At 32.4% G+C, this 26,447-nt stretch overlaps 3 protein-coding genes, 1 non-coding gene and 1 pseudogene across 5 annotated transcripts; 3 read left to right on the forward strand and 2 right to left on the reverse strand.

Moving 5' to 3' along the window:
* Positions 1-1,987: 1,987 nt before the first annotated feature.
* LOC107026626 (binding partner of ACD11 1-like) lies at positions 1,988-7,478 on the reverse strand. The gene is made up of 5 exons (XM_015227667.2): positions 7,239-7,478; positions 5,236-5,339; positions 5,071-5,146; positions 2,875-2,958; positions 1,988-2,797 (listed from the first exon to the last, which is right to left on the reverse strand). The coding sequence occupies exons 1-5, from the start codon at positions 7,242-7,244 to the stop codon at positions 2,222-2,224; spliced, it is 846 nt and encodes a 281-aa protein (XP_015083153.1). The 5' UTR covers positions 7,245-7,478; the 3' UTR covers positions 1,988-2,221.
* Positions 7,479-12,839: 5,361 nt separating this feature from the next.
* Positions 12,840-17,337, forward strand: LOC107028722 (annotated as a pseudogene). Its single transcript, XR_003579922.1, has 7 exons — positions 12,840-13,265; positions 14,593-14,686; positions 14,918-15,057; positions 15,464-15,538; positions 15,978-16,135; positions 16,216-16,316; positions 16,864-17,337. The product of XR_003579922.1 is annotated as a syntaxin-22-like (transcript).
* An 803-nt stretch (positions 17,338-18,140) lies between these two features.
* On the forward strand, positions 18,141-18,336 carry LOC114078517. Its single transcript, XR_003580197.1, has one exon. It is a non-coding gene; the product is annotated as a U2 spliceosomal RNA (small nuclear RNA).
* Positions 18,337-18,756: 420 nt separating this feature from the next.
* On the reverse strand, positions 18,757-21,529 carry LOC107028800 (phosphatidylinositol-glycan biosynthesis class X protein). Its single transcript, XM_015230001.2, has 5 exons — positions 21,363-21,529; positions 20,200-20,308; positions 19,656-19,998; positions 19,403-19,569; positions 18,757-19,202 (listed from the first exon to the last, which is right to left on the reverse strand). Exons 2-5 carry the CDS (start codon positions 20,299-20,301, stop codon positions 18,912-18,914), a joined length of 903 nt encoding a protein of 300 aa, XP_015085487.1. The 5' UTR covers positions 20,302-20,308; positions 21,363-21,529; the 3' UTR covers positions 18,757-18,911.
* Positions 21,530-22,559: 1,030 nt separating this feature from the next.
* LOC107028801 (protein SAMBA) lies at positions 22,560-25,939 on the forward strand. Its single transcript, XM_015230002.2, has 3 exons — positions 22,560-22,831; positions 25,365-25,475; positions 25,596-25,939. The coding sequence occupies exons 1-3, from the start codon at positions 22,666-22,668 to the stop codon at positions 25,658-25,660; spliced, it is 342 nt and encodes a 113-aa protein (XP_015085488.1). The 5' UTR covers positions 22,560-22,665; the 3' UTR covers positions 25,661-25,939.
* The last annotated feature ends 508 nt before the right edge of the window (positions 25,940-26,447 follow it).

Genomic DNA, 26,447 nt, shown 5'->3' on the forward strand with positions numbered 1-26,447 from the left:
GTCCATTATCACGAGTTCATTTCAAGGACACCACGAACTATATTTTTTTATTTTATTTTATTGCATGCAATTTCTGGCCCTACTGATTTTTTGTCAAAGCTAAAAAAGAGTTTGCTATCAGATAAGCATCCTATGAATGGAGAAACTGTTTCTTTTGCTTATGGAAGGATTCTTGTGTTTTAAGTCACAAACATGTCACTTTCGACCCTTTTTTTTTTTTTTTGCTAAACTTTTACTTGTTTATCTTTAAATTATTTTCGAGTAACAATGGGTGGTGGAAAATAATAGGGAAGAAATATAAGGAAAAAGATAGAAAAAGAGGAATTGTTTTGATTGGTCAACACTCAATACCTATACTTAAATAGCACAATGTAGACCTACAAATTACATTATCTAACCTAAAACTCCAAATGCTATTGAGCTGAAAATTTAAGTAGCTAAACGACTGGATAATCATAATTTTGCTAATTGATTCTTTCTTTATTCCAATTTATATGATACAAATTTAATTTCGAGAATAAAATCTGAAAATCTTTTATCATGATTTATTTGTAAGCGCCTTAACATTAAATATTTTGAATTGTTTATTCTTGTGACTTATAGTAATTTTTATGTAATTTCTAAAATATGTAAAGTAGTTTTCAAAATTTTGAAGATTTCTGCATAAGAATCTAGCCTACTTTGTATAATGATTGGTTGGGTTTTTTTCACCAGAAAGCATAGCATGGCTAATACATTATTTGGTTAATATTTTTCTTTTTCTGCATAACTAATATATGTATAAATTATGAGAAATTTTTGTATTATTTTATGCAAGATATACATCATATATATATACTTGCATAACTCTTACCAACAACTAGTCAGCCCCTCGAGAGTTAGGACCAACAAGGCAACAACAGCCTTAGAAAATTCGGAGATAAAGGGTCCATCCTTCCGCCTCTCCACTTAAATACCCTGCTTAGTTCAATGGTGAAGAACTCGACCTAAGCCACAAGTCCCTCCACCTTTATTAGTTGAACTAAGCCCTTAACGCGTCCTCCCATGAATTTATATCTTAGAGACCAGAATCAAAGGAAGAAGGTAGAAAACCTAATCAAGTATATGCAAGAATTATTGATTTGTCCCCTTTACTTCCATAGTACTATTTGTCCCCATTGCTGAAGGCTTCTCAAGTGAAGTTCATGTCATTCCTAAGTTGTGTACAACTAAGCCTATCAAATTGACAAGAGGAGAAAATGGTAGTGATCAAATCCTTTGTTCAACAAATGAGCTTGGAGATTGACATAGAATTTCGAAATATTTAATTTGATAAACAAATCTATCTGAATTCCTGACAATTAAAAAAATAGATGAACTTGAAGCTATTATGAACTTGTTGAACAAAGAATTCTTGATAGTCTGATCAAAGATTTAAATAAAGGCAAAAGGACATCCTTATCACTGAATATTCAACCAGGTTGTATGTACTCATGTGAAGAACGTCTCCAAGACTTCGATCTAAAGGTTTCAAGCAAAACCCGATTCAGATGTTTGTAGTGTAGACTGCAACATAAACGTTAAATACCTGGAATAATTGGGCATTCTCCAGTATAGATGGATTGAGGCATACATGACTAAATTACATCTGATTTTCCTATAGTACAATGTTAAAGAACTACACACACTAATAAGAGTGTGCCCTGCTTCAAATTTGGCCAATACAGAATACCCTTTACATTGGTAAATACTCTGCATTCACACACAATAAACTGAAAAGAATGCTAAAAAAATGCCAAAATAGAATTCTGCAATGCCAGTAAAAAAGAGGTGCCCAGCAACCGCCTCACTCGATGTAAAACACAATCCGCATGTTAGGTCATTTACTCTACAGAAGTATATCCTTAAATACCATCTATGGTAATTTACTGAAGTCAAGAAGGATGTCTCATGAAAATAACAAGAAAGATGATGAAACTTTAAGTGCAAAAGGGTGGGAGCACGTGTATGTCTGTCAAGGCATAACAAAAGACTTGCAAATTTATCTACTTGGAAATATCATTGATGCTCAATTCAATCAAATTCTGTAGCAGTAAAAAGCACAAATACAAAATAAATCTTCTAAATATTGTGTATTGGCCATACTGTTTTACACTTGCCATTTCTTTATAAACCAGTGGATTGCAAAATGAAATGTAGTACGAGGTGGAAGTCTTCAAAGATACTTACAAGGGCCTTCAACTCAAAGGACTAAACCTTGTACTGGTGCAGGCTTGGCTGGCTGATGTTCTGTGAACTCGGAAGCTTTCGGAGACTCAGATAAATGAACCTGTGCGAAATCAGTAACCATTTTCTGCCTTTGCTCATCCTCTGTCATTCCCACTTTCTCTTTTGTCATCTGGCCTACTTCCCCTGCTGCCTTAGCAACCTTACTAAAAGCGCCGGCTACCCAAGTGGAGCCAGTGAGAACGTACCGATTTTTCATAATGGCAGATCCAGCGCTACTAACTGTTTGCTCAGCTGCAGAAAGTGCTGATTTTGCTTTATCAGAAACTTGGAGTTTCTGATCCACCTCTCGAACTTTGTCATTAACAATGGAAGTACCAATGCTTATCTTCTCAGTGAGACCAATTTTTTTGTCGAGAGAGACCACTTTAGCAGTTGCAGTTGAGGTCAACTGGTGTTTCTCATCAAAAGACTTTGCTTTGCCTACAGCATCTTTACCTAAGATATAACCTTTTGCGAGCATGCTACTAACAACGTCTTCTGCTTTCTGAAAAGCGGATTCTGAATTACCAGCACTTTTCTTTCCCGTTGGCTGCAGATCACAAATATCATATAAGAAAAGTGTTTTTTCATGTTCAAAGGACATGTATGTATATTTTTTCTTTTTACCACTGATGCTGCAAAAGCAGTAGGAGGAAGCTGGTATACTGGATCCAAAGTCACCGTAACAGACATATCAACTATTGTTGCACCCTGAAATAAATACAATCAATTTATTGATAACTCTTTCTTGTTTCTATGTTTGTAAACACTCAAGGCCTACCACAATCTCCACATTGAAAGGGAAAAGTGATAGACATTAGGAATAAAGTGAGAAAAACTACAAATTTATTTCACAAGTCTTGCCACTGACACTTTCTTGCTTCCAGTAAAGTTCACGATGTATCAGACTTTTTGAGCCCTTACAAAAGAATTTGCAGGAAAAGACTCGAAAGAAAATGAAATCAACCACTCGGAAGAATACACTTGTTTGCATAAGAATTACATCATAACTGTTAATACCCTTTTTAAGATGAATTGTCAACATATAAACTTCAAATGTTACAGGGTAGAGGTCAGCATTGAGGATATACTGACACTGTTCTGAAATGCAGTATGGTGCTTCTGGCATAATTAATACCTCACTTGCATCATAAAATATAAAATAATAACTTGAAAGAGTTTACATTATCATTTTAGGGATCCGCTAAAGCTCACACCCAAATCTCTGCCTAATGGTCAAGGAAGCTGGAAAAGAAATTGCAAGAGACAGTGTTCGATTCCCAGCAAGGGGCAAACAAGTTAACTGATTTCTTTCAATCTGCCTAAGGCGTGGTAGGCAAAGATACCTTGAACCCGCCATGGCAGGAGGATGCAGGTATCTAGCTGAATAGTTTACTTTACCCTGGATGACCCAGAAACCAATTTTATAATTTTTTAAAAAAAAGACAGAAGCCAAAGGTTGCATTCATTGAATACCCTCTGATCCTAGAAAGCCCAACAATACCTAGGAAGAGAAGGAGAACAACATGAATGGCCTTCCATTTAAGCCTTCACACCCGCATGGACTCAATGCTGACCTGATGTTAAACCTCCAGTTCAGTGTTCAGTCTATTTACCAAGTGCTAGCTCATGTTAACATTCCATTGAACACTCTAACATCTTCCCTAGAACGAAAAAGGATAGAGAAACTTTTACAAGTATCTAACAAAGTTTTGGAAGTATCTGACAATTTTGTGCAGATCACCAGACTTAACGGTCTTTGATGGAGAGATAGCATAACATCAAACTAATAAACATATGAGCAATTGACATTAGGAGAAGAGTTAAGTTTGTGTATATAGAACCAAAAATAAGATTTTTCCGTAATCAACATAAATCAAGAATTACTACAACTGAACACCATCTTTGATCTTCCTTATAAAAACTTCAGACTTTCAGCCTTGCACCTGCCTCCTTATAACCTATTTAAGCAGAACTTTACACAATTCCAACAGCCCTAAGAAAGTTTATTTTCCCTTTTCTCCAATAACATTTATATGATAACTTATCTTGGGAACACAAATATGGTGAGTTAGCCAAACTCACTCCTAGTGTTTTTCAAGGGAACCCTGCAGAAAAATCGTCTGCCCTACAATCAAACTCTCATTCTTAGATAAGCATTTAAGTGAGAACCTGGACTTCTGCAGATGAAAACCGAAAGCAACAACCCCAATGCCAGGCTATGTAGTAGCACTAATTTCAAGAATTTAAATTAGCTTAAAAATTTTAAATGACTAAAACAAAGAACTATCTAAATGAATACATATAATGGCCTCAAATAAAAAGTTTTTTGTCTGGCAATTGCATCGTCAATTAGCTAAGTCATTACTTCATATCTTTATACAGTCAAACATAAAATAAAAATTATATGCATACATACATACATACATATATATATATACACAGTTACACACACACACACACACACACACAGAGTCAAACATGGCAAAGAAATCTGCCAGCAAACAGCATATTAACGAGACAAAGAAGGCACGAGACCATGATGGAGGTTCGTTACTAGAAAATAACTGTTCTAGCAGTGAAAACTACCATCTCAGTCTCATGCTCAAATGACATAGTAATTCGCCAGAACATTAATGAAAAAAATAATCATGAATACTACTTGATATAAATGCACTTATGCGCATAGGAGAAAACATTGTTGCAATGGTCAATCTTCAGATTTCAAATTATCAGCTTGATGTCCCAGCCACATATAAGCATAATGCAAAGAGTAAGGGAAACAAATTGTAAAATTTGACTGATAGGGAGAACGATGATAACCGAAAGAAGAACTGCAGTGTCAGCTCCCTGAGAATCATTGAACGTAACATATGCTATTTGACTTCGTTCAGTATCACTACAAAGTAAGAAAAAAAAATGGTGTTAATGACAAACTAAACGAACGAATTCACTCAAAGAACATGGTAAACAACCTCAAGCGCTAACCTTTGCATCTCAACATATTCAATATCACCAGAGAAAGAAAAGAATTCCTTGATATCACGCTCTGATGCCCCTAAGGAGACATTGCTAACTTTAACAGTTTTCACCTGCTCATGAAAGCACACTGTCAAGAGCTTGGGAAGACAGTCTCATTTTCAACATTTCAGTTATATATGTAATCCACAATAAGACATATTCGGACAACATTTATCATCCTTTAAAACAAAATAGAAAATGCAAAGCAAAACGATCATGCGAAGATGTGTAATAGTAATTTAAAATGAAGATTTGGGACTATTAGGAGTAAGATATGATGAGAGAGGTCTTGACTTGAAACTTATCAGCAAATGTTTGAGCATTAGGTTGATTGATTCTGATTCAATGAGAAGTTACACCCGTTTATTTTGATCCCTTTCCGTAAACTAATTAACATACTCCCCAACTCCACTATTCCTATTCAACATGCATTTTTCCATTTTTGCTGCTTGACATTGTTAGAAATGTAATTTAGTGATAGTTTATACTCTTTCATATCTTCGTTTTAAATTAGATGACCCCAACTTATTTGGGACCAAAGCCTAGTAGTTATTGTAATACTCTTTCACACAAAGAGCAAAGTAATGTTTTTTGAACTAGTCATTTTACAAGAACGTCATGAAATTGCAATTATGAATATCAAATCAACTTTTATTTGATATCTCATGTATGAAAATGCCCTTGGCCTTGAAGATGTTGTACATCCACCTGTGACTTAACATTGCATATGAAGATGTTGGTCTAACTTCTTTGGTCTCCTTAAGCACAAAATTTCACATAATTGACGGCACAAAATTTCACATAATTGACGCACAATTTAGGAAACTAGCATGGGAAGTAGCAAAGCTAGTATTATACTACGCCACCTCAAATCTGAGGATGACCGATCTTATCTCCTCCAGCCTCTCCTTTCTAACACACATATGTATATAGGAATATAATATTCCTCTAATAAAAATAAAAAAGTGATCTGGCCTAGAAATAGTAGTCAAATAATTACAGTTTGAGCCAGAAAATGCATGTCACTATACTCATAATCCAAACATGTTTTTGTAAAAGTTCAAATTGTTTGTGCAAGAATTGTTTATTTGCATGATCCGCAAAATAGAGGATTCATCAAATTACAATTATCTTTAAGCTGGCTAGACATCAGAATTTTTTTATATACAAGTACATGAATGATACATCCTCAAATAGAGTTGACTGAATGTAGAGGGGATCTAGTCGACTCCAACTAGCTAGAGATCCATACTTGGTCAACTAATGATATGATTACTATATTAATCAAATGCAGAATATGTCGCATATAAGCCAGAACTCCGATAATACACAATATTTGTTCAGATGAAAAAGGCATAAAACTAACATTTTCCAGGATTTTTTTTTTAACTAGTCAAGTTTTTAAATAAACGCAAATCTTATACTTTTATACTATTACAGCAAATTTTCCAACAATGTCGCTTATACTCCTTTTGATCGCTTCAACTTTGACGATTTCAAGCAAATCAATAACAATATACGAGTAACATAAATATTTCAAAGATACCTAAAAAGCTATATTAGCTTATAATTGAAGTAATTAGACACTTCAAAACATCTCAATCTCAGAGCTCAAAGATAATCGTAGCTGAACTTCAACAAAGGCAATCAACAGAAGCAACATCCAAAACTATCAAATCAGACGAATATACAGCAGGAAATTCCGTTAAAAACATAAAAAAACAGAATCGCAACTGGAATGCTCAAAATGTAGCTTATATTTGAAGTAATCAGATAATTCAAAACATCTCAATCTCAGAGCTCGAAGATTTAAGAAGACAAGAAAAAATCGTAGCTGAACTTCAACAAAAGCAATCAATAGAAGGAACCTTCAAAGCTATCGAATCAGATGAATATCCAGCAGAAAAATCCGTTCAAAACTTGAAAAACAAAATCGCAAGTGTAATACTCAAAATGTAGCTTCTACTCACCGACATCGCAGCAGTTCGATGAGAGATCGGAAAAAATCAGATGTTGAAGAGAATGAAATGCAAATGAGTAGAGAGAAGAGAGGATTTATGAGGACTTTGGAGATGGGGAAGAATTGAGGGTTGACGGAGTTTAGAGAATGAAGAGCCGGCGAGAATTAACGGCGTTGACGGTGGTGACGGGTGAACTTGTTCCAAATTGACGCCACGACTGAATAAAGTAGAAGATAATTTGACTAATCTCTTATTTAAACTTCTCTTCTACATCACATTAATATTTTTTTCCATATTTATAATTTGGATAAAAACGAATTATATTTTAATTTCTTAAATAAAATTATTTTAAATTATCTAAATTTTAATGGAAATAACATAAAACAGTAATAGCACTCCGTCCAATTTATTGGTGGTATTGAAATTCTGAGGTTCAATCAAGTTTTTTTGTGATTTGATAAAAGTAAGCTAAATTAATATTAATAATATAAAAAACTTAAAACAATTTCTATTATAAATTATTAAGTAAAATTGGTACATATTATTTTCACATTTTGACATTTAGAATATTTTCAAAACGAATACATGTACAAAGTACAAGCTGCTTTTTAAAATATTGATAAAATTCCCATCTAAGGAAAATTAAATACTCAAATGGAAAATTAGAATTAAAAATAAGGATTTATATATTTTTTACTTATGTAATCATTAAGGCATGTTTTATCACTTAGTACCGGAATAAAGCTTAAATGTCGTAATCACTACTACATGATCTGCCTCACTTAATATCCACAACAACCTCATTTACTAGATGAATTAAATACCATTATGTAAATGATTCCTTTCAGGTTTTTGGTCACAGTCATCCTTAAATTATATTTTTATTTTAAAATATTTTTTGACATAAAATATTCTTTAATTATTTAAAAATTGACAATTTTATTCTTTGATTAAAATTTATCAGAAAACTATTAGATTCCATAACAATTAAGTTACCGATTAATTATTTATTATTTTGAAATACGCTAAAAATATTATCGTGAACTTTTTCGATAATTGTGTTTAGCATTATGCAAAATCTTTTAATTTGATAATTTTTTAAAATTTATTTTTCATGTGATTTAATATCTTTTTAAAAAAATCAATTGAAATATGTTTCTTCTCAATTAAATATGCTAGCAGCGTTCTTTGTTGGAGACTTTCAATAATGGAGAATGAAACTCAAACGCGAGACACAATCAAAATTTTGATCACCTCAATATTAGATTGTCTCAAAAAAAATTATTGATTAAACTGCAATTTGATTTTGAAAAAAGTGAAGATAATTAAGCTTCAACTTCTTTGCTTTTGTAAATGAGAAATAGAGCAGATTATGTATTTTGGTTTCATAAAGCAATGGTGTCCAAGAATTTTAATATTCTTCTTTCATATGCTTTTTATGGAATTACGCCTGAACACTTTTGTTCATAGTCATGTAAACTGTACATATTTTTTATATAGAACTCTATAATTTTTTGACGATATTTGATAGAAAGATGAAAGTTGTTAACTTGCAAATATTTAGAGGACGTTCTCTGTCAAAAAACATATTTCGAAAATATAATTTTAGTATATTTTTGATCAAATACTTTTTTCTTTCTTGTGTTGCGAAGAGGAGAAAAAGAAGAGAGATTGAAAAATATTATATTGTATTTGCGTTTTGAGGGCAGAGTAGTGAAAGAGTGAGCTAAGACAAAGAAAAATATTTCAAGTCTTCAATTTATTTACTATTCAAAAGATAGTAACTATATGTTAAAGGAATATCTTTTCTTTAGTGGAGTTTTGAACTCTTCAATTAATCGAGAATTATTCGAGTGATATAACATTATTGAATATATCATTGGATCTGGATAGATCAATATATATTCATACTCTCACATGTCCTATAGAAAAAATTTACGAAGGTTGTTCAAGTATTACATAAGCAAATTTTTTTCGATGAATGCATTTTGAAAAAATTAAAATTGAACTGTGTAATTTTAATATTACCTTTTTTACGAATAAATATTTCAAATTTTTAAAAATCAAATTGCATAATATTTAGCTTTAATATTTGTATTTTATTTAATTTAAAGTGAACAAACAAAAAAAAAGGGGGGGGGGGGAATTAAGCTTAAAATTAGATCATTTTTACATTTAAGCTTTCACTAATCTATGATGATCAAAACAATAACGAGACATGAATAATGGAAGCAAAATCAAACATGTGTTTTTTTGTGAGTTTTTGGCTAAATTCATCTCTCAATTATGACTGGAATCTAATGTACATCCTTATATTATCTAAGTGAGAAAAAACATCTTTATACCATTCAAAAAATAACAAGAATCATCCTTCAGTCTATTTTTGTTAAGGAACTAATTGAACAAATAAAAAAGTATATGTCTTTTTAATTTGATTATGTCTTAGCTACATCGAGAAGATCAATGATACCCAAAAAGAAAAATGATATGGATATAAATAAATATTCTATTCTCATAATTTAAATTTTGTGTGTTGTTAGTTTATATGTTTTTTTTTTTGCATAATCAAGTAAATTGACTTGCAACGATACATAAGTTTTGAAATATTTATACAGTAGAATCCAATTGTTTGAAAGATTATGCAAAAAAAGAATCATTTAAAAAATATTATGTGCAACTATTTAGAGATTCTCTTTAATAAAAATATGTATATATATATAGTACATATATACTGTATCGACAATGCAATTCACATTTTATACAATATATAAAAATACTGGTAATTTAGTGAAATTATGTAGGCATTTTGTTGTGAAAATTAATAATAATTACTTTATTTGAAATTATTGAAAATGGAGTTGTATTTGGACAATTTTTTTTTACAAAGAATATTAAGAATTTGAATAGATTTTGTCTGAATATTTTAATTCTCAATTTCTAAAAATAAAAAAAATCACCCAACTTGACTAGCTTAATGATCGTGTGTATGTATATTCATTCGACTTGACACATTTTTTGTTGATGACCTGAGTTTCTTAAAAAGAAAATAGACACAAGGATGAATCTTGTAACTTTTTAAATAGATCAACGATGTCTTTTGTTCACTTTTATAATACAAACGATGTACTTTATATTTAAGCCATAGTTGAGAAATGATTATACCCAAAAACTCATTTTTTTTTCTCTTTTAGTAGATTTATAAAAATAATTTTTATTAAATTAAATAATTACATTTAAATTTAATTTTAAATTTTAATGAAAAAATTTAAATATCAAATTCATTGAAGTTCTAGATTTCTAATTAAGAATGTAATTAATTAGCTTAGACGATCAGAAAAAAAGTTAACAACTTAGAGTAATTATAAAGCGCAGGAATCAAACCCACACCTACAAGCTACAATGTAGGTGAAAAGCCTTACAGTGCTAAGCCGCAGTATTGCATTCAAAGTGTCCAACATATTAAATTTAACAGTTACAAATAATATTTTACTTATATATATACATACAATTAATTTTTCGATAAAAAGCGTCTAATTGGACACCTTTGAAATACTGTACCTCCCCACCGCTCATAGCAAAAGATACTTTCCATCCTAAATTTTTAGATTATCATGAACCCTTTTAAAATTTTAATAAAGCCAATTCCAAACAAAACGAGAGCTTCTATTGTAGTAGCAGTAACTTCCTATTTTGTCATTCTGATACTCTTTTAAGTCTTGTTCATGGTCCTTGGATATATAATGTAGCTTCGTGTGATGTTTCTCTATACTCAACACTATTTTGTACTCCATTATTTTTAGTGGAGTCAATTTGAAGCTATCCTTTTATATTAAAGATGAACGTTCTTAAATAGAGTTCTTTTTTATCATTATTATTTATATGTCAAAGGGGAGGTAACAACATAACAATAATATTAGTGCGATTTTATCAAGTTTTTTTTAAATGAATTTTAAATGTTATGCAAATATTAATCTTTCTCTCCGATTTATAAAAGTTATTTCTAATAAATGATTTGTAATTCAAAGAAATTTTTTAAAGTAGTACATAAAAGGAATAATGGAAGCACAATAAAAAACAGATATAATAATTTTTTTTTAAAAAAAAATCACTACAAAATAATTCATTCAAAGCTCGAAGTAATAGAAATCAAAAGATAAAAAATTACAAAAACAATATTAAACTAGTAGTAAGGATGAATATCAACACAATACATTACTATCTAATAACTTTTTCGTTTCCTCGCAACCTCTTATCTAAATTTTAAGTAAACAAAAAATACATTGTATCATTTTAATCATCTTTTTCTAATGCCTCTTCAATTAATCTTTGCCTCTCATAGAAATTGTCCATAGTCAATCTCTCATCTCCTCTTTATATACTTGAATGAGCTCAATTTCACTTTTCATATTTTATCCTTTTTTAATATCCTCATTTTTAATTTATATACTTTCTCCATTTCAAAAGGAATGACCTTCTTTTTTTTTAGTTTGTTTAAGAAAGAGTGAACTTTTTCTTTTTTTGATAACAATTTTTCACGTGACATATTTAAAACTATAATATTAAAAGACAATTTTATACATTTAAAATAACTTTAAACATGATCAATTTTTTTTTTTAATTACATATCAAATCAAACTAAATTTTTATGAAACAGAGTATTATGAGATGGAATACCTACACATCCATCCCACGATGGAATAATTCTATAATTCTGTTGCGTCGTGCGTCACTGCTTATTTGATTACACTAGAAAATGTGTTGCATGTCTTATAAACAATTCTAATATAAACAGCTAAATATACAAAGTACATACGCATAAAGCTGCCGACAATATCCACCTGTTACATTATATAACCACACCAGTCTCGCCGGCCATTACATGGCGCTGATTTATTCAAAAATATATCCCGCTAAACCTAACCCCCATCACCCAACGCATATTTAATCATTGTGTGTGTCCCTCTCCCACTATTTATTTTCTTCCATATTATAAAATAAATTATAATAATTTTTATTCTAAACTACTCCTCTTTTCAATTTATTTTATGAGTTACAAATGACATATCTCTTTATGAGTTATAAATGACATATTTTTAATAATTCCTTTATTCTAGTTTTTAGTTATAATTTTATCTTGTATTTCGTTAAAAAATAATATAACTTTATCCTTCTATATTTATTTAATATTTTTTAAAATTAAATTTATCAATAAATGATAAAATTAACTATTTATTCTATCAAAAATATAATAGGTAAAATATAATATTTTATGTATAAAATATATATAAAATAAAAAGTGTTGTCAAGCGATTTATAGAAAATAATGACATATAAAATAAATTTAAAGGAGCAATAATTTAACTTTAGAATACTCATTTTACTCATAATAAAAAACTCTAATTTCTAACCACATAAATATTTTTAACTTATTTTAGATTACAAATTTTAAAGTTCTGTGTTTCTTTTTTAAATTCTATAGTAATGAATTGAAGCGGAAAAAAATATTTTTTAAGAGCGAAAAGGAATTTAATATTAAATTAATTTTAATTATAGTAAGGGAAAAAAAGGTTGACACGTAAAAGGTGAAGTAATAAATAAAAGAATAAAATTTTTTGTTCCTTGAATTCCTCCCTCAATTCACGCCCAATTTTCTCTCTCTTCCCTTACCCCAAAGGTTCCATCTCTTTGCCCTCTTTCCAAATCTCCAAAATCCCCCAAAATTCTAGGGTTTTCATTTCCCTGTTGAAATTTGGATCGGTGCTTTGTTTTAGTTTTTGTGTAGAGGTTCCGATTCCTGGATTTTGTGGGAGAATTTTGGGGGATTCCAATTGTATATTAAGAGAAAGAGATGAGTTTTCAAGATCTTGAAGCGGGTCGACCATTGGGGCACCGTCGAGGGTATATGAATGGTAAGCAAGACCCAACTCAAGCTGTGGCTTCTGGAATTTTCCAGATTAACACTGCTGTGTCAACGTTTCAAAGGCTGGTCAATACACTTGGAACACCCAAAGATACACCCGAGCTGCGTGAGAAGTTGTAAGCTCTCGAAATTTTGTACTGATTGTGATAAATTGAAGTTGTAAGCTGATTTTTTGGATGAAATTTTGCAATTTTTAATACAGTTGGAATTGCATACATTTCTTGTTGAATTTTGATGTTTTGTGGACTTACTGTATTGTCAATTGATGGATTAATTCTGAGACAAGTTTATAGCTTTTGTGGTGATTGAGGTCGCACTTTAGCCATAATCATTTATTGAGATAGACCGGGTCAACTGATACTGTTTTGTGGTACTTTTGTTAGGCGATTTCATCTTTTACTATTAATTCGTGAATTTATAACTCATCCTGTATTAGTTTTAGCGTACACACACAGAGTCAGAAGGAGCATTATACTTGAAACTGATGTTCTGCATTTGAGGAAACTCTTTAGGAAGGCCTCAGCACATGGCACACACTAAAAGCGATGTCTAAATTATCACTGAACATGTGCAAATGAGTTCTTCTGATCACTTTGAGAGTTTTGATATAGAGAAAATCAGTAAGCTTGCAAATATATTATAGATCAAAATTTTAGAAAACCATTTTCAGTTTTTTTTTCCACCTGTACTTCGTCTGGATGACTTGGAAGTATATATTGTTCAGTATATGGTTCTGATGAATGATAAAACATGTTTTTAGGCTAATTATATACATGTTATGGGAAAAGTTTGAACTTTATGTTCATGTGCCTTTTAGAGGGTTAAATAAGGCTTTGCTCCACTACTTACTCAAACTGGAATTGATTTACTGAAAGTATTAACTAGTGTTACTTTTCAAAAGAAAAGAGATTAACTAGTTGGATGTTTGAGCTTAGACTTTTATATGAACAAATTCTTTTAAAATGCTGCCACCCTACTATGTTTAATATTGAAACTTCTCTTTGTGTGTGCATACGGTGTTTATTGTGCAATACTCTACAAATTAGTATTCAAGTTGTTGAGTGAGTTCTTACGGAAGAGGTTTGCCTATCATTGCCTCTAGAATGGGAATGTGGTTGAATGTTGCGTCGCTCATTCCCATGTGATAAGTGAATGTAATATGGTTCACCACAAATAAGTGGGGTGAGGAGAAATGTGATATGCGGCAATCATGAAGCGGAATCTGGCATGTTTTGACCATCACTTGAACAGAATCTATAGTCAATACTACCTTTCTGGTTCAATTTCTGTTTTCCAGCGTGGTGCTGCAATAATGAGATTCTGTTGTGTTTAGTTAGCCAATATGTGGCTTTGCTGTTATCTCGTACTAATTAATACTACCAATTAACACTGGATTAAATATCTTAGTTTCACTCGGGATTATGCTAACTTTCTCAAGTACAGGCACAAGACGAGGGTACATATTGGGCAGTTAGTGAAAGATACATCTGCAAAACTTAAGCAAGCCAGCGAAACAGATCATCGTGTTGAAGTCAGTGTAAGTATTAAGAGCTCACCTATTTCTTCTTCCCCTTTGTGTTTTCCTTTGTCAGTATGGATTTCCATGACATATATTTGCAGAATACACATGCTCGTTTTCTTCTGTCCTCATTATATATATGAGGTTCTCATCATTTTTGATTGATTAGGCTTATGTTTACTTCTTGTTCTTCACTCTTTAACTTTTCTCTTTCACTATTAACTATAAACTCCTGCTTTCTTCTATCAGGCTAGCAAGAAAATAACAGATGCTAAACTTGCTAAAGATTTTCAAGCAGTCTTGAAGGAGTTTCAAAAGGCTCAAAGGCTTGCAGCTGAGAGAGAGACAGCATATACACCTTTTGTTCCCCAAGCAGTTCTTCCTTCAAGGTAAGTTTTCCTGATGGTACTTTATCATATGTACTTTATCATATGAAATTTCTGTCAACTTTATAAAAGTATAAAAAGTATGAAATACATATAAGCAATGTCCCCTAGGGCTTTTATGTGGTGGTAAGAGTGCAACATGGGATGTGTGGTCAAGCGCTTGTTGGGGGTCCTAGTATTTAAGTGGAGAACAGTAGAGGGGTGGGTGCATTATTCACGTAGTTTCGGACCTTGTGCCGCATGTTCTCTTTCATGATAATAAAGAAAATAATACATATAGGCAACTTCTGCCTCAGACCGCAGGAAATGATAAATTCATTCTCTCTAGTTTACAATCTCAAGTGAAATGTTTTGCCATCAATTTTATTGATACCTCTCATTTTTGGTTTGGTCATCTTTTGGTAAACAGTTATACTGCCAGTGAGATAGATGTTTCTTCGGAAAAGAGTCCAGAACAGCGAGCTCTCCTTGTGGAATCAAGAAGGTCAGTTAGCTGATCTCTTGTGAAGATTTATTTAAATTTTGTGCTTTTCTGTGAGATTGTTAATATCATAAATTATCAAATTCAGCTATGCATTAAGTTTATAGACACCATGATGATTCGATTAATTTGTTCGCTCTTTCCTTGTTGGCTTGTTCAAAGAGTGTGCTTCTTAAAAGTCACACTGCTCAACCTGCGCGGAAGTTATAAGATGGGTGATGATTTTTGTCTAAAACAGAATATAGTGCTGGTGTAGACGTTAAACTACTTATCTACGCTTCCTTTAGTTGGTCATATGCCGAAGTCATATTTTATTGAGTTCAGACGCATTATATGGAGTTATTTTTGTGATTTTGTGATCTAAGAGTAATGGTGTTGCCTCATCAGATGATGTATCCTCTTTTCTTCCTATATTTAGTAACTTATATTTGTTGTGTTGCAGACAAGAGGTTTTACTTTTGGACAACGAGATAGCCTTTAATGAAGCAATCATCGAAGAAAGAGAGCAGGGAATACAAGAAATACAGCAACAAATTGGTGAAGTGAATGAAATTTTCAAGGACCTTGCTGTGCTTGTTCATGAGCAAGGAGCTATGATTGGTAGGTCACTTTGTTTTGTTTTAGTATTCCAAATTTCTATATGGAATGTCCTTTGATATTTACAGTTCTGTTTTCTGCAGATGATATTGGTTCTAACGTTGAGAATGCTCATGCTGCGACTGCACAGGGGAGATCGCAACTTGCGAAAGCTGCAAAGACCCAAAGATCAAATTCATCTCTGGTACTGTCTCACATATGACCATTCATCTTACTGATCATAGAACTCTATGACTGGTACGATTAAGCATGATCGCTTTGGCTGAAGTCAAAGCTTTAATAGGTTTATGATTCTGATACTGTGACAGTAGGACCATTTAGAAGTTAGTGAGTAGTGCTTTGCATTTGGGAATATTTTAGTTTATACCTTCTACATTTTAGAGTATGTTTGGTAGAGTAGATAGAAGGTCCAAATTTGATTAACATGCTGTCTTGACAAGTGTTCTCACTGGACATATTGACTGTGATGGTATGATAGGAGAGGGAAGTCATGAAACGACTGGCAGTGGTAGGTTTCATCCTATTGGGATACTTTAGATGGTTCCTTTTTTAGATCATACAGTCCATTCTATTTTCACATGGCCCTTATATCGAATCCGGTTGAGAAACCAATCATATTGCGTATTTTCTTTCCCTTCTGAGTGCCACTTGTATTTTTTATACTTACATTCCTTACACTGAACAATATATGCTCTGTAAATGATTTCCCTAACTTGTAACATTTTCTGCAGACTTGCTTACTCCTGGTGATTTTCGGAATCGTGCTCCTCATTGTGATCGTAGTACTTGCAGCCTGAGCTGAAGATTACTGGGATATAGAGAAGGGTCCCAAACTCTGTTCAGACACAGAAGTGAGTGCTTTGATTCGAAAAAAAGTGACTGTTGTTATTCGAGTCATTTCAATAGGCACCCTGGAGTGTGGCTCGGTTGTCCCAATCCTTGTTCTTCTAGTCATGGTTGATAAGTCGTGTAGTTAGGGAGGTGGGATAGGAAAGGTTCCTGTTCAACTTGTAAACCTGGTGTTGTGTTTGCAAGATGTATTGCTGCCATGTATTGGTAGGTCTGTCAATAACAGTTTATTTTTGTTTGAGGAGCAATCTCTTATATTTGCCCTTTGGATACTCTTGAACCAGATGACATTCAATTCTTTATTGATGCTTGTGTGTGTGTGAAGTTATGACTAATGGGATATGTTGATTTGTTTATCTTGTCTGGTGGATAATCTTGCATGAGAAGTTCCCTGCTTCTATTTCTTGTATAGCAACCTGATGTGTCCGTAATTATAAGATAAAACTTGTGCACCCAAGGGTTGTGGCCACCCTGTGGCTTAGTGACCAATGAAGTGAGAAGAATCATTGAAGTCTTAGCTTTACGTTCTAATTTATGGCGAGACAGGTGAAGTTTGTTCCGGACTACGATCTACTTGTGCTGAATTTAGGAGGAGATAATATCCTCCATATTATGGACACTGAAGGTCGCCATGAATAAGTTTTCAGTCTCAAATATGTAATTCTGTATATATTTTTCATTATAAGTGGCTGTGAAATCATATTAGTAAGGCCATTTGTGGCGGTGAAAATTGTAATAGCATATGTAAACATCATTGGATGTGTTCCTTTTGTAACTATGAAAGCTGTACGTATAAAATTTAGTCTAAGGTTTCATCAGCAACACCAATCTGTTTACAGTTTTCTGTAAATTTTGAATATTACTTAACGCCCAAGCTGCATATAAGGATGAACAATTGTACATCTTGAATATAAATGTTAAAGACATTTAATTGTTCTAAGCATAGTACATTACTCCATATTTATGCAAGTTGTTTATATAACTGTGAAGCTGGATCATCAGGTATTCATTTCCATGTGAGGAGGCAGCAGCTGATATCTATGAAGCAAAGACAATGAGGATATTTTTATAGACCATTACATGTACCACATCGGAATAAGATAATGTGTAGACAGCCGAAAACTGCTACATAAATCAATTTTGATTTTCCTTCTAAAGCATACCTTTCTCGGCCTTTTGGCTAAGATCAAGTGTAGTATCTGTTCTTATCAGTTTAATATCTGATATGTGGGCCATTGGCCCACACGATATTAACTCAATTTTTTAAGGGGAAGAGTCCATTAAGGTAGCTTGCTACCTGGGCTCTTGCGCGTCGCCCATGCGTTGCACCATTGCAAGGGCCTGGCGCACCCCACCGAATCTAGTACAATTCATCTTTATGATGCAGTCTCATTTGTTTTGTTTCTCCATTGCTTTCTAATGATGTAACAATTTTTGAATATTTGTTGTTTGAGTAGTCAATGTAAGTTCTCTAATAAGCAATCACTTTCTTATTGTGCATACAGTATATTTTAAGTCACCACTGGTTATTGAGACAAATAGAAAACGCAGGCAAAATGGCAGACAGCACAAATTTTGGTTCTTTATTGAGACAAATAGAAAACGCAGGCAAAATGGCAGATAGCACAAATTTTGTTTCTTTGCTATGACATAGCATTTGCGAGTTTCCAACCTTTTCAACACCATTCCAGATTTGTATACAGATATTATGATTGTGTCAGATAATTGGATTCAAATCAGTGACCAATAGCAAAAACAAACTCTTCACATAATAGTTGATTTGAAAAAATAGTAATGGCAAAGCATTTCAAAAAATAGATAAGCAACAGCGTATACTGATAAAGGTTACCTAGCATTAAGTGAGGTTCTCTTGCCAATGGTTAGTCCAAAAAGGGGAAAGAAAAAACTTGCTACATTTATCAATTACTCATTATGATTGTTTTAAGATATTACTAGGTGCATTATCAGAATACTTAATTGAGGCAACAATGATGAGAAGAGCTGATAAAACAGCTGAGATGAATGTAAAAGCAGATACTACTTCAGTGTGTTCCCGATTTCCACATGGTACTTCCCACACAGGGTGAGTATCAATTGATTCAGCATTCTGTTTGTCAAGCAGAAACAAACAGCCCGTGTCATCTTCTTTTCTTTCAATGTTGCAGCGCAGAAATAAGTCAGGTGAAGCAAATTGAACTCTTGAGAATCCATGTCCTAGTGGCTGACAGTAAGAAGCCGGGATGTTACAATAAAGTCAAGAAGCTTAACAGATGTACATGGCTTCCTACATACTTAATGCATCTTTTCTTGTACAAGTATCAACTTAAATTTCAGGGGAGTAAAAATGACTGACTACATTGGATGCCTGGAACGTATTTTAGAGACTCCGACATAATTTTGGGAATCATTTATGTGATGTACCTGATAGCGTGCATGTAGAGGAAGTTCCATGTGTATTTCCAGTTCATCCTTCTGTTGTGATGTTAAGTTGGTACCCACTTCCAGATGAACCTCAACAAGCGAGTGGTTTGACAGAAAAGAAGGCAACTCTAAATTTGTATCTCCAAATACGGCAGCATCCCTGAAAACTACAACAAAACGTGGACAACAACAAGCCTCAAAATGACGGGTAGCAGTGTTAGAAACCCATAAAATCTAATTCTTAGTAATTTACCACCACGCTGAACAAGGTGTTGTAGCTCAAAAGGATCTGCAAAGACTCCAGAAGGCAGTCTTTCAACAATTATAACCTCACAAGATTTTGGAGGCCTGGAAATGGACTCTGATGACATCTTCAATCTGAGAGTTGATGACAGACGCCGATGGGAGCCTTCACCAATCAGCTTTCCATGTAAAGCAGACAGTTTTGGTGAAAATTCGACGTTGCCTTGCAGTGATTCACATGCACCGTACAGTATGTCATGTGCAATGAAATCTTCAAACTTTGAATCTACCAAATTGTCATGTTTGTTAAAGTAGGATTTTGACACATAATTATCAACATAAGGTGCATGCACCTGAAGAAGATTGAGAAAAAAGATAATCTGGTGAATAATGGAAAGAAGTTAATGATTGCATGATTAAATTGAGTCTAAGTTTTCTTGGAAGTACCAATCCATTTACAGTTGTCTGTAAATTTGAATATTACTAACACTCAAACTGCATGTATCGAGAAATAATTGCACATCTTGAGATATTTTAGGAGCTGGATTACTTACTTCACTTAATACTGCAGTATTGAGACATGAGCTGATCCTAGCAATTAGTATCACTGCGATGACCAGTGTCGAACATCGTGCCAGAAGTTCATGAAGTTCCATTGTAAATCTGCGAAGGTTGCAGGACATTAGGCACCGACTCCCATTACACAAGATAGATATTAGATATATTATACATTTATGCTTCCGACAACAAACAACTTCTACTACAACTCATCAGATATTGTCACATTAGTTGATTTTCTATTGAAAGAACTTCCTACATCTATACATAACTTCCCATTACTAATATAGATTGAAGCTTATGAGATGCAACTCAAAGTATCATTGTGGCAGGACAAAGGCAATATATAATCGGTTCCACTTAAAAGTACAGCTGAAAGTATGCTCAAAAGATGATTATTGTTTCATATTGAGAGGGGAGATTAGTATTTTATTCAAGTTAGTTACATTATCAAGATGGTTAGTTAAGTAAATGAAGATGTGTGACCTCCCACCAGCTCAAGCACCGGATAACTATGTCCATCAATGCTTAAACAATTGGGAAGAACCTAGTGTTTTTACCTCCGCTAGAATTTCCTGATTCTCAACCCACTTCATTATTTTCATGCTTGTATGTTTTTGTAATAACTGTAAGAATGCCTTATATCATATCTAATTAGAGTAACAACAAAAGAATCATTTTCGCTCGATATTGAGCTCTTTGGGATTCATAACAAGATTGAATCTATTGTGTTTCCCAGTATTTGAATTCAATCCTCATCTCTATATGAAACCAAACTCTTTGTTCAATCTTGGCTCCAATATAAAAGGAGAAAGAACAAAAATATTACTTCCCAAAGAACATCAACAGATTAACCACACCAATACAGTAGCTGATAAAATAGAGAAAATAACGGCAATATCATCACAATCTACATGAAATTGTTCTCCTTCAGAAAAAAAAAAAAGTAGCAGCAGCATTGCAACAAGATAAAGATCCAATTTTTAGGGTGAAATCCATCATTAAACTTCAATTTCCAGATGATAACAGAAGCTTCATCAATCAAATTGAAGCGAAAAATTACCAGAAATTGAGGAGATTCAGATAACAATGGGGTTATCGATTTGAAGGTAAAAAAAAACCCAGAAAACTTCAAAGCTGAATTTGATGAAAATCTTACCAGAGATAGCCTCTTACAGGGCAATTCTAATCACTAATTTCGTTTCAATTCAGCTGATCTGTGTTTTGTAAGGAGAAGGAAGGAGGATAACAAATCAGATCCTATTCCAGTTCTTCTGTTTTTTCTTTCTATTTCATTTTTATTACTGAGTATTTTTTTTTTGGGATATTATGCTGAAAATGAATATATAAAAGTAAATAAATACAGTCAATAAAATAAAATAAAGTGATTTTTTTTATGAAGCTTCGTGAATAAAATAATATTACATAAGTTCATGAAAAATATATTCAATATTTATGGGATTCAATTTTAAATGAACCTAAATTTTATAGATTTTCATTTTCCATTTCGTTTTATTCCTGGGCATATTATTCCAACGAATTTAACCACTTATGACTTATGTCAGAGTTGTATAAATGTGATATTAAATCGCTGCCAGGAACGGCTCAAGCATATTAGTGATCCAAAATAAAAATTAAACGGGATCTTAAACTTGAGTTGTTAATAACTTTTATATAATTGATTTCTTCTAATTTTCAATTCATAATATAACTATTTCTATTCTTAATTAGTTTTCATGAGATATAGTACTTCAAATATATCAAATTTCTTTTTATAATTCCTTCATTTTTCATGAGAAGTTTACTTTTTCCGCAAATAATATTCAATATTTATTTTAAAAAATAATAACCTATAATTTATTATTTTTAAAAATGAGACCGCTTAAATTTGAGGGTCAAAGACACACATCTTTTTTTAATACTGTCGAGCTACCTTAGTCATTATTTTGTATCAAAACATCAAATTTTCATGAGAATTGAGAAGCAATTAACGAAATGTTAATTTCTATTAGGTAGGTTTTAATACACTTAGTAAAGTCTGAGTTTTTTACCACTCAAATTTGAATTATTAAGTATATTCTATAAGTGCAAATTTTAGTAATTTAAATTCTTATCATTTGAAGTATATTTATTTTATATTTTATTTACAATCACTTAATGAATTTAAATAAATATGTATGTAATTAAAAATCTATAATAAAATCGTTAAATGCTACCTATTTAATGATTTTAGTAAAATTCTATTTCATCCGCCCCTACATTTATTTTCACAACCATTAAAAATATTTAGCGGAAACTAAAAATATTAACTTGTGACAGATTTTAGATACTTAAAAGGACCATTTTGAATGTTATCTCAAACATAGGGAAATAGTTTTGTCATTTCTCGAAAATTTAATTTATATCGCATACATAGGGTTTGGGGACTCACAAATCTGAATTTTCAGGCGAAAGGAGGGAAAATGAGCACTGGAAGTTCGCTGACGTCGTCACCGGCGAGGTCATCGAGTTCGACGATGGCGATGATCGGAGGAAATGTAGGGCCGTCATCGTCTTCAGCTGTTGATGACTTCAATTTTCCAGTTGATCTCATCTCCGTTCAAGACCGCAAAGATGAGGCTCTTCAAGGTCAGTACAATTTTTCGCATCTACTTTTTTTTTGTTTAACGTTTTAGTTTATCAGTTATAGTTATATTTGTTATCATGTTATAATCTGATTGCTTGTAAAAAGATGGAGTAAGTTATTTTGCAAAATAGCTGATTAACCTCAATCTAGGCATGTTTGTACTGTATGTGACTATATGAGTAATTGATTATCTTAAGTTATTGAATATTTACTCTAGTCTACAAATTTTATTGCAAGAACTTGCTTGTATATTGAAACTTAGCAAAGTTATGCTGGTAGACAAAGCTCTAGCCTTGAGAGTGTTAATATGTTTTATTAGTTGGGGAAATGTCGATAAAGCTCAATTTTTAGTTTTATACTTCTGTGTATCATCAGCATGTGTATATTGTTCTATATCTAGGTTCCAGTGAAAACAAATAAGTTTCATTGGTTTTTAGTGTTTTTTCTTACCTTTTTTTTATTCTTTAATAGTATAATGAGTACTCGTTATTATGATTCAGTGGATAGATTTTATTATGCAATAATGAAGTTGTATTCCCTAATCAAAAGTTTTTGTAAGGAACCTGTGTCATATATCTAGATTGATCTTCTTGTTATATAGGTAGTTTTAATAAAGTAGATAATGAGTGTTGGTTACTTTGTTTATAAGAAGTAAAAAGCAAGTTAGAGGGCCATTCTTATAACTTTTATTGCTCGATAGTTATAAATTGTTGGTTTAGATATGTACCGATTAATAAGTTTGAGTAAATTCACATGTTAATAATGAAAGGGAGTGACTTTACTCTCTCTGAAACAAGTCTAATTTTGAATTCTTCTTGTGAACTTTGAGGAACATCATATTTCTGATCAAATGACAAAGTAGCAATAATGTTTGCATAAATTATCAGGCATCACACCCTGTGCTATATGGGTGGAAATGATAGGGATAATGTTTCAAATAGGTGAAATGTGATGGTGATTTGGTTTATTCTTGTAGAGATCAGGTAGTGAGAATGATGATTGTGGTTTCGAGTGTGTTAATCATTAAAAGTATGCATGTTAGACTGGTTATTAAAGGATTAAGTTAGTCTTACATTTTATGTGAGAAAAATTCAAGTAGATGCGTTTCGTTTACTCAAATACTGGCACCTTTTTCTTTGTTATTGATGGAAAATGCTGAAAGCTCCTTTAAATTTAAGTGACATTGACTCCATTTTTGCTGGACAGAAGACAAACTGCTAGAGATATTAAGTGAATACGTGTCTTAGTTTCCCTACGAAATTAGAGATGTTGGTAAGGCTGTTCTCAAATTTTCGGAAGGAATAACTTAGAAGCCAATCATCTACTGGTTTAATTTCCATTTTTCTAAGATGGAAGTAAAAGAAATCGACCATCTAACTGACTCATTTGCCATCATCATGTTTAGAAATAATCACTGGGTGTCCACTCACCAAAAAAATACTTAAAAAGTAAAACTGAAACAACGTGTTTTATTAGGATCCTTTTGAGCATTGTGCAGTGATTGATGAACCACGTATCCAAGATATCATTGTTTATCCTATCAGATTTGCCTGTTATAACCTCTGCTAGATGTTTTCTTGCAGAGAAATATTTGTAAAATCGTCCAACTTTTTGGTTATTTCTTTTTCAATTTTTGACGAGATGGTTAAAGTCATGCATCTGGAACAGCCTCCGCATCCTAAAGTTCATTTGATAAATGATGAAGTAGACAATAAGTGCTCCTTATTTGTATGTGAAAGTAAATAAAGGTGAAAAACTAATATGAGCTGTATTTCAGAAGGTTACGTCTTTTATATTGAGTTTTTTTTTATTTTTTTGCTAAAGCTATTTTATCAAGGATTTAGCATGGTGTCGTATAAGGTAGCAAGATACTTAATTTGTGCCTTATACTCTATATATGCGATGCTACACTGTCTTAAATCTGACAGTACTTCATGAAGAGTACTCGTATTTGATAACTTTTAGCTGTTGGTTCAGGTATATCAGATAACTTGTGATGCAAGAACCTAATTTTTTTGGATTATTATTAAGTAACCTGTTGTCAGTTCAGTGAGCTTATTTCCTCACTTTCATCTTCTCGTGCCCTTTACCCTTGAGGAAGGACCTAAATGGTCCATGTGACTTTCTATCTGATGGAAAAAAGTTTTTGCCATTGTTTTAGGCCATCTGTACTTGGCTTATACGTGGGAGCTTTAGGGTAGCAGAGCAGTGTCATGTAATTAGGCAAACTCCAACCAAAACATCATGAACGGTTCTTTACCACCCCTTTTGAATAAGATAACATCGCTTGCAATTAGTCAAAAAATTTTGGTCTCTGAATTTGGCTTCTTGGTTTGTTCGAAACAATTTTCTTATCAAGCTGAGAAAGCCAATGCCATAGTCTTAGCCATATTTTCTACCGTCTTACCAGTGGAAAGATGAACTACACTAGGTCAATAATGCAACAGACTTTCTTTATTCGAGAAATTTTCAGTTGTTAGCTGATGATATAGTTTGTTTTAGTTTTGATTCAGAGAATTAATGTTCTGTTTGCAGTTCTTAAATCTGATCTGATGGCTTCACTGAACAAAGAGGTTAAATCCCTAGACGAAGATAGCTGGATGTTTGATGGACCTAGGTCTCGTATTCACAGGATTTCTAGGCCAGGTAGCTCACGAAGAGCAAAAATGACAGTATCGTTCACTTAGGAAACTTGGTGATAATCTTCTTTTCATTTAGGTGACATTATGATAGTGTACTTGATGCATTACTACTGTGCATTTACAGGTCGCCTTCACAAACATGTAGAAGTTGGAAAGCAGAAATCTAAGTTGGCGGCCACATTAAAATGAGGAATGTTTTTTTATAGTGTAGCCTTTTATGTGAATTATTTGTACTAATAATTGTTTACTGTTAATTTTTGCTACAATGATTTACCAGAAGCGTGAATTCCATGTGAAATTTTGTTAGATTTAGGAAATTATCCTTTCCGTTTCAGATATAAATGTGTATTGTACTCCTAATGTAACTACTTAGCCCAGACGAACGATAACGAGTAGGTACTCTTATTTACTAATAGAGGATCTATATGGACAAAAAGAATATGATGAGATGTTTTCTCCTCAACAAAATTGGATTTTAAGACTATATTTTATGTCTTATTTTCTTATAGACGTAGAGTTGCATCAGTTTTTCCAAACTTACGTTGTATTGGTAGGTGTTTAGTATCACCATGTCATAAGGTTATTTCGTATTTGATTCTTTTATTCCACACTTACCATTTATTAGGAACGGTTTATTTAGCTACGAAAGTTGGTAGACTTAGATTTCCAATCACAATTTTAGTGTATTCTAGTGGACGGTTGAATTGGTTGTCAAATACTTGTGTATAATGTATGTATATTATATTTATATCCTATTTAATACTTGGTTTTTGTTTTTTCTTTTAAATTTGAATAATCACGTGTATATATATTTCACAAAATTTGAAATTCTGATATTCCAAAAGAAGTTATTATTATTTACACTTTACAGCAAGAAATTATCCTTTGCAGTGTGAATTTCGTCTTTTGTAAATGCAAAAGTTACCCCAAAAAAAAAAATACACGGATTTTCTCCACATCGTATACGGATTTTCGT

This window comes from Solanum pennellii, chromosome 8, assembly GCF_001406875.1.
Source record: "Solanum pennellii chromosome 8, SPENNV200".
In the NCBI taxonomy this organism is placed as follows: Eukaryota; Viridiplantae; Streptophyta; class Magnoliopsida; order Solanales; family Solanaceae; genus Solanum; species Solanum pennellii.

What these genes read in the sequence shown, in the direction of transcription:
- LOC107026626 (XM_015227667.2), bottom strand. An exon ending in ACACTGCAGTTCTTCTTTCG is followed by an intron (nt 2,959 to 5,070) that starts GTTATCATCGTT and finishes TATTTATTTCAG; the next exon opens with GGTGCAACAATAGTTGATAT. An exon ending in CTGCTTTTGCAGCATCAGTG is followed by an intron (nt 2,798 to 2,874) that starts GTAAAAAGAAAA and finishes TGTGATCTGCAG; the next exon opens with CCAACGGGAAAGAAAAGTGC.
- LOC107028800 (XM_015230001.2), bottom strand. Translation starts at nt 20,301, where the DNA reads ATGGAACTTCATGAACTTCTGGCACGATGTTCGACACTGGTCATCGCA. An exon ending in ATACTGCAGTATTAAGTGAA is followed by an intron (nt 19,999 to 20,199) that starts GTAAGTAATCCA and finishes AATCTTCTTCAG; the next exon opens with GTGCATGCACCTTATGTTGA. An exon ending in CTCTACATGCACGCTATCAG is followed by an intron (nt 19,203 to 19,402) that starts GTACATCACATA and finishes TCTTACTGTCAG; the next exon opens with CCACTAGGACATGGATTCTC.
- LOC107028801 (XM_015230002.2), top strand. Translation starts at nt 22,666, where the DNA reads ATGAGCACTGGAAGTTCGCTGACGTCGTCACCGGCGAGGTCATCGAGT. An exon ending in CAAAGATGAGGCTCTTCAAG is followed by an intron (nt 22,832 to 25,364) that starts GTCAGTACAATT and finishes TTCTGTTTGCAG; the next exon opens with TTCTTAAATCTGATCTGATG. An exon ending in TCACAGGATTTCTAGGCCAG is followed by an intron (nt 25,476 to 25,595) that starts GTAGCTCACGAA and finishes GTGCATTTACAG; the next exon opens with GTCGCCTTCACAAACATGTA.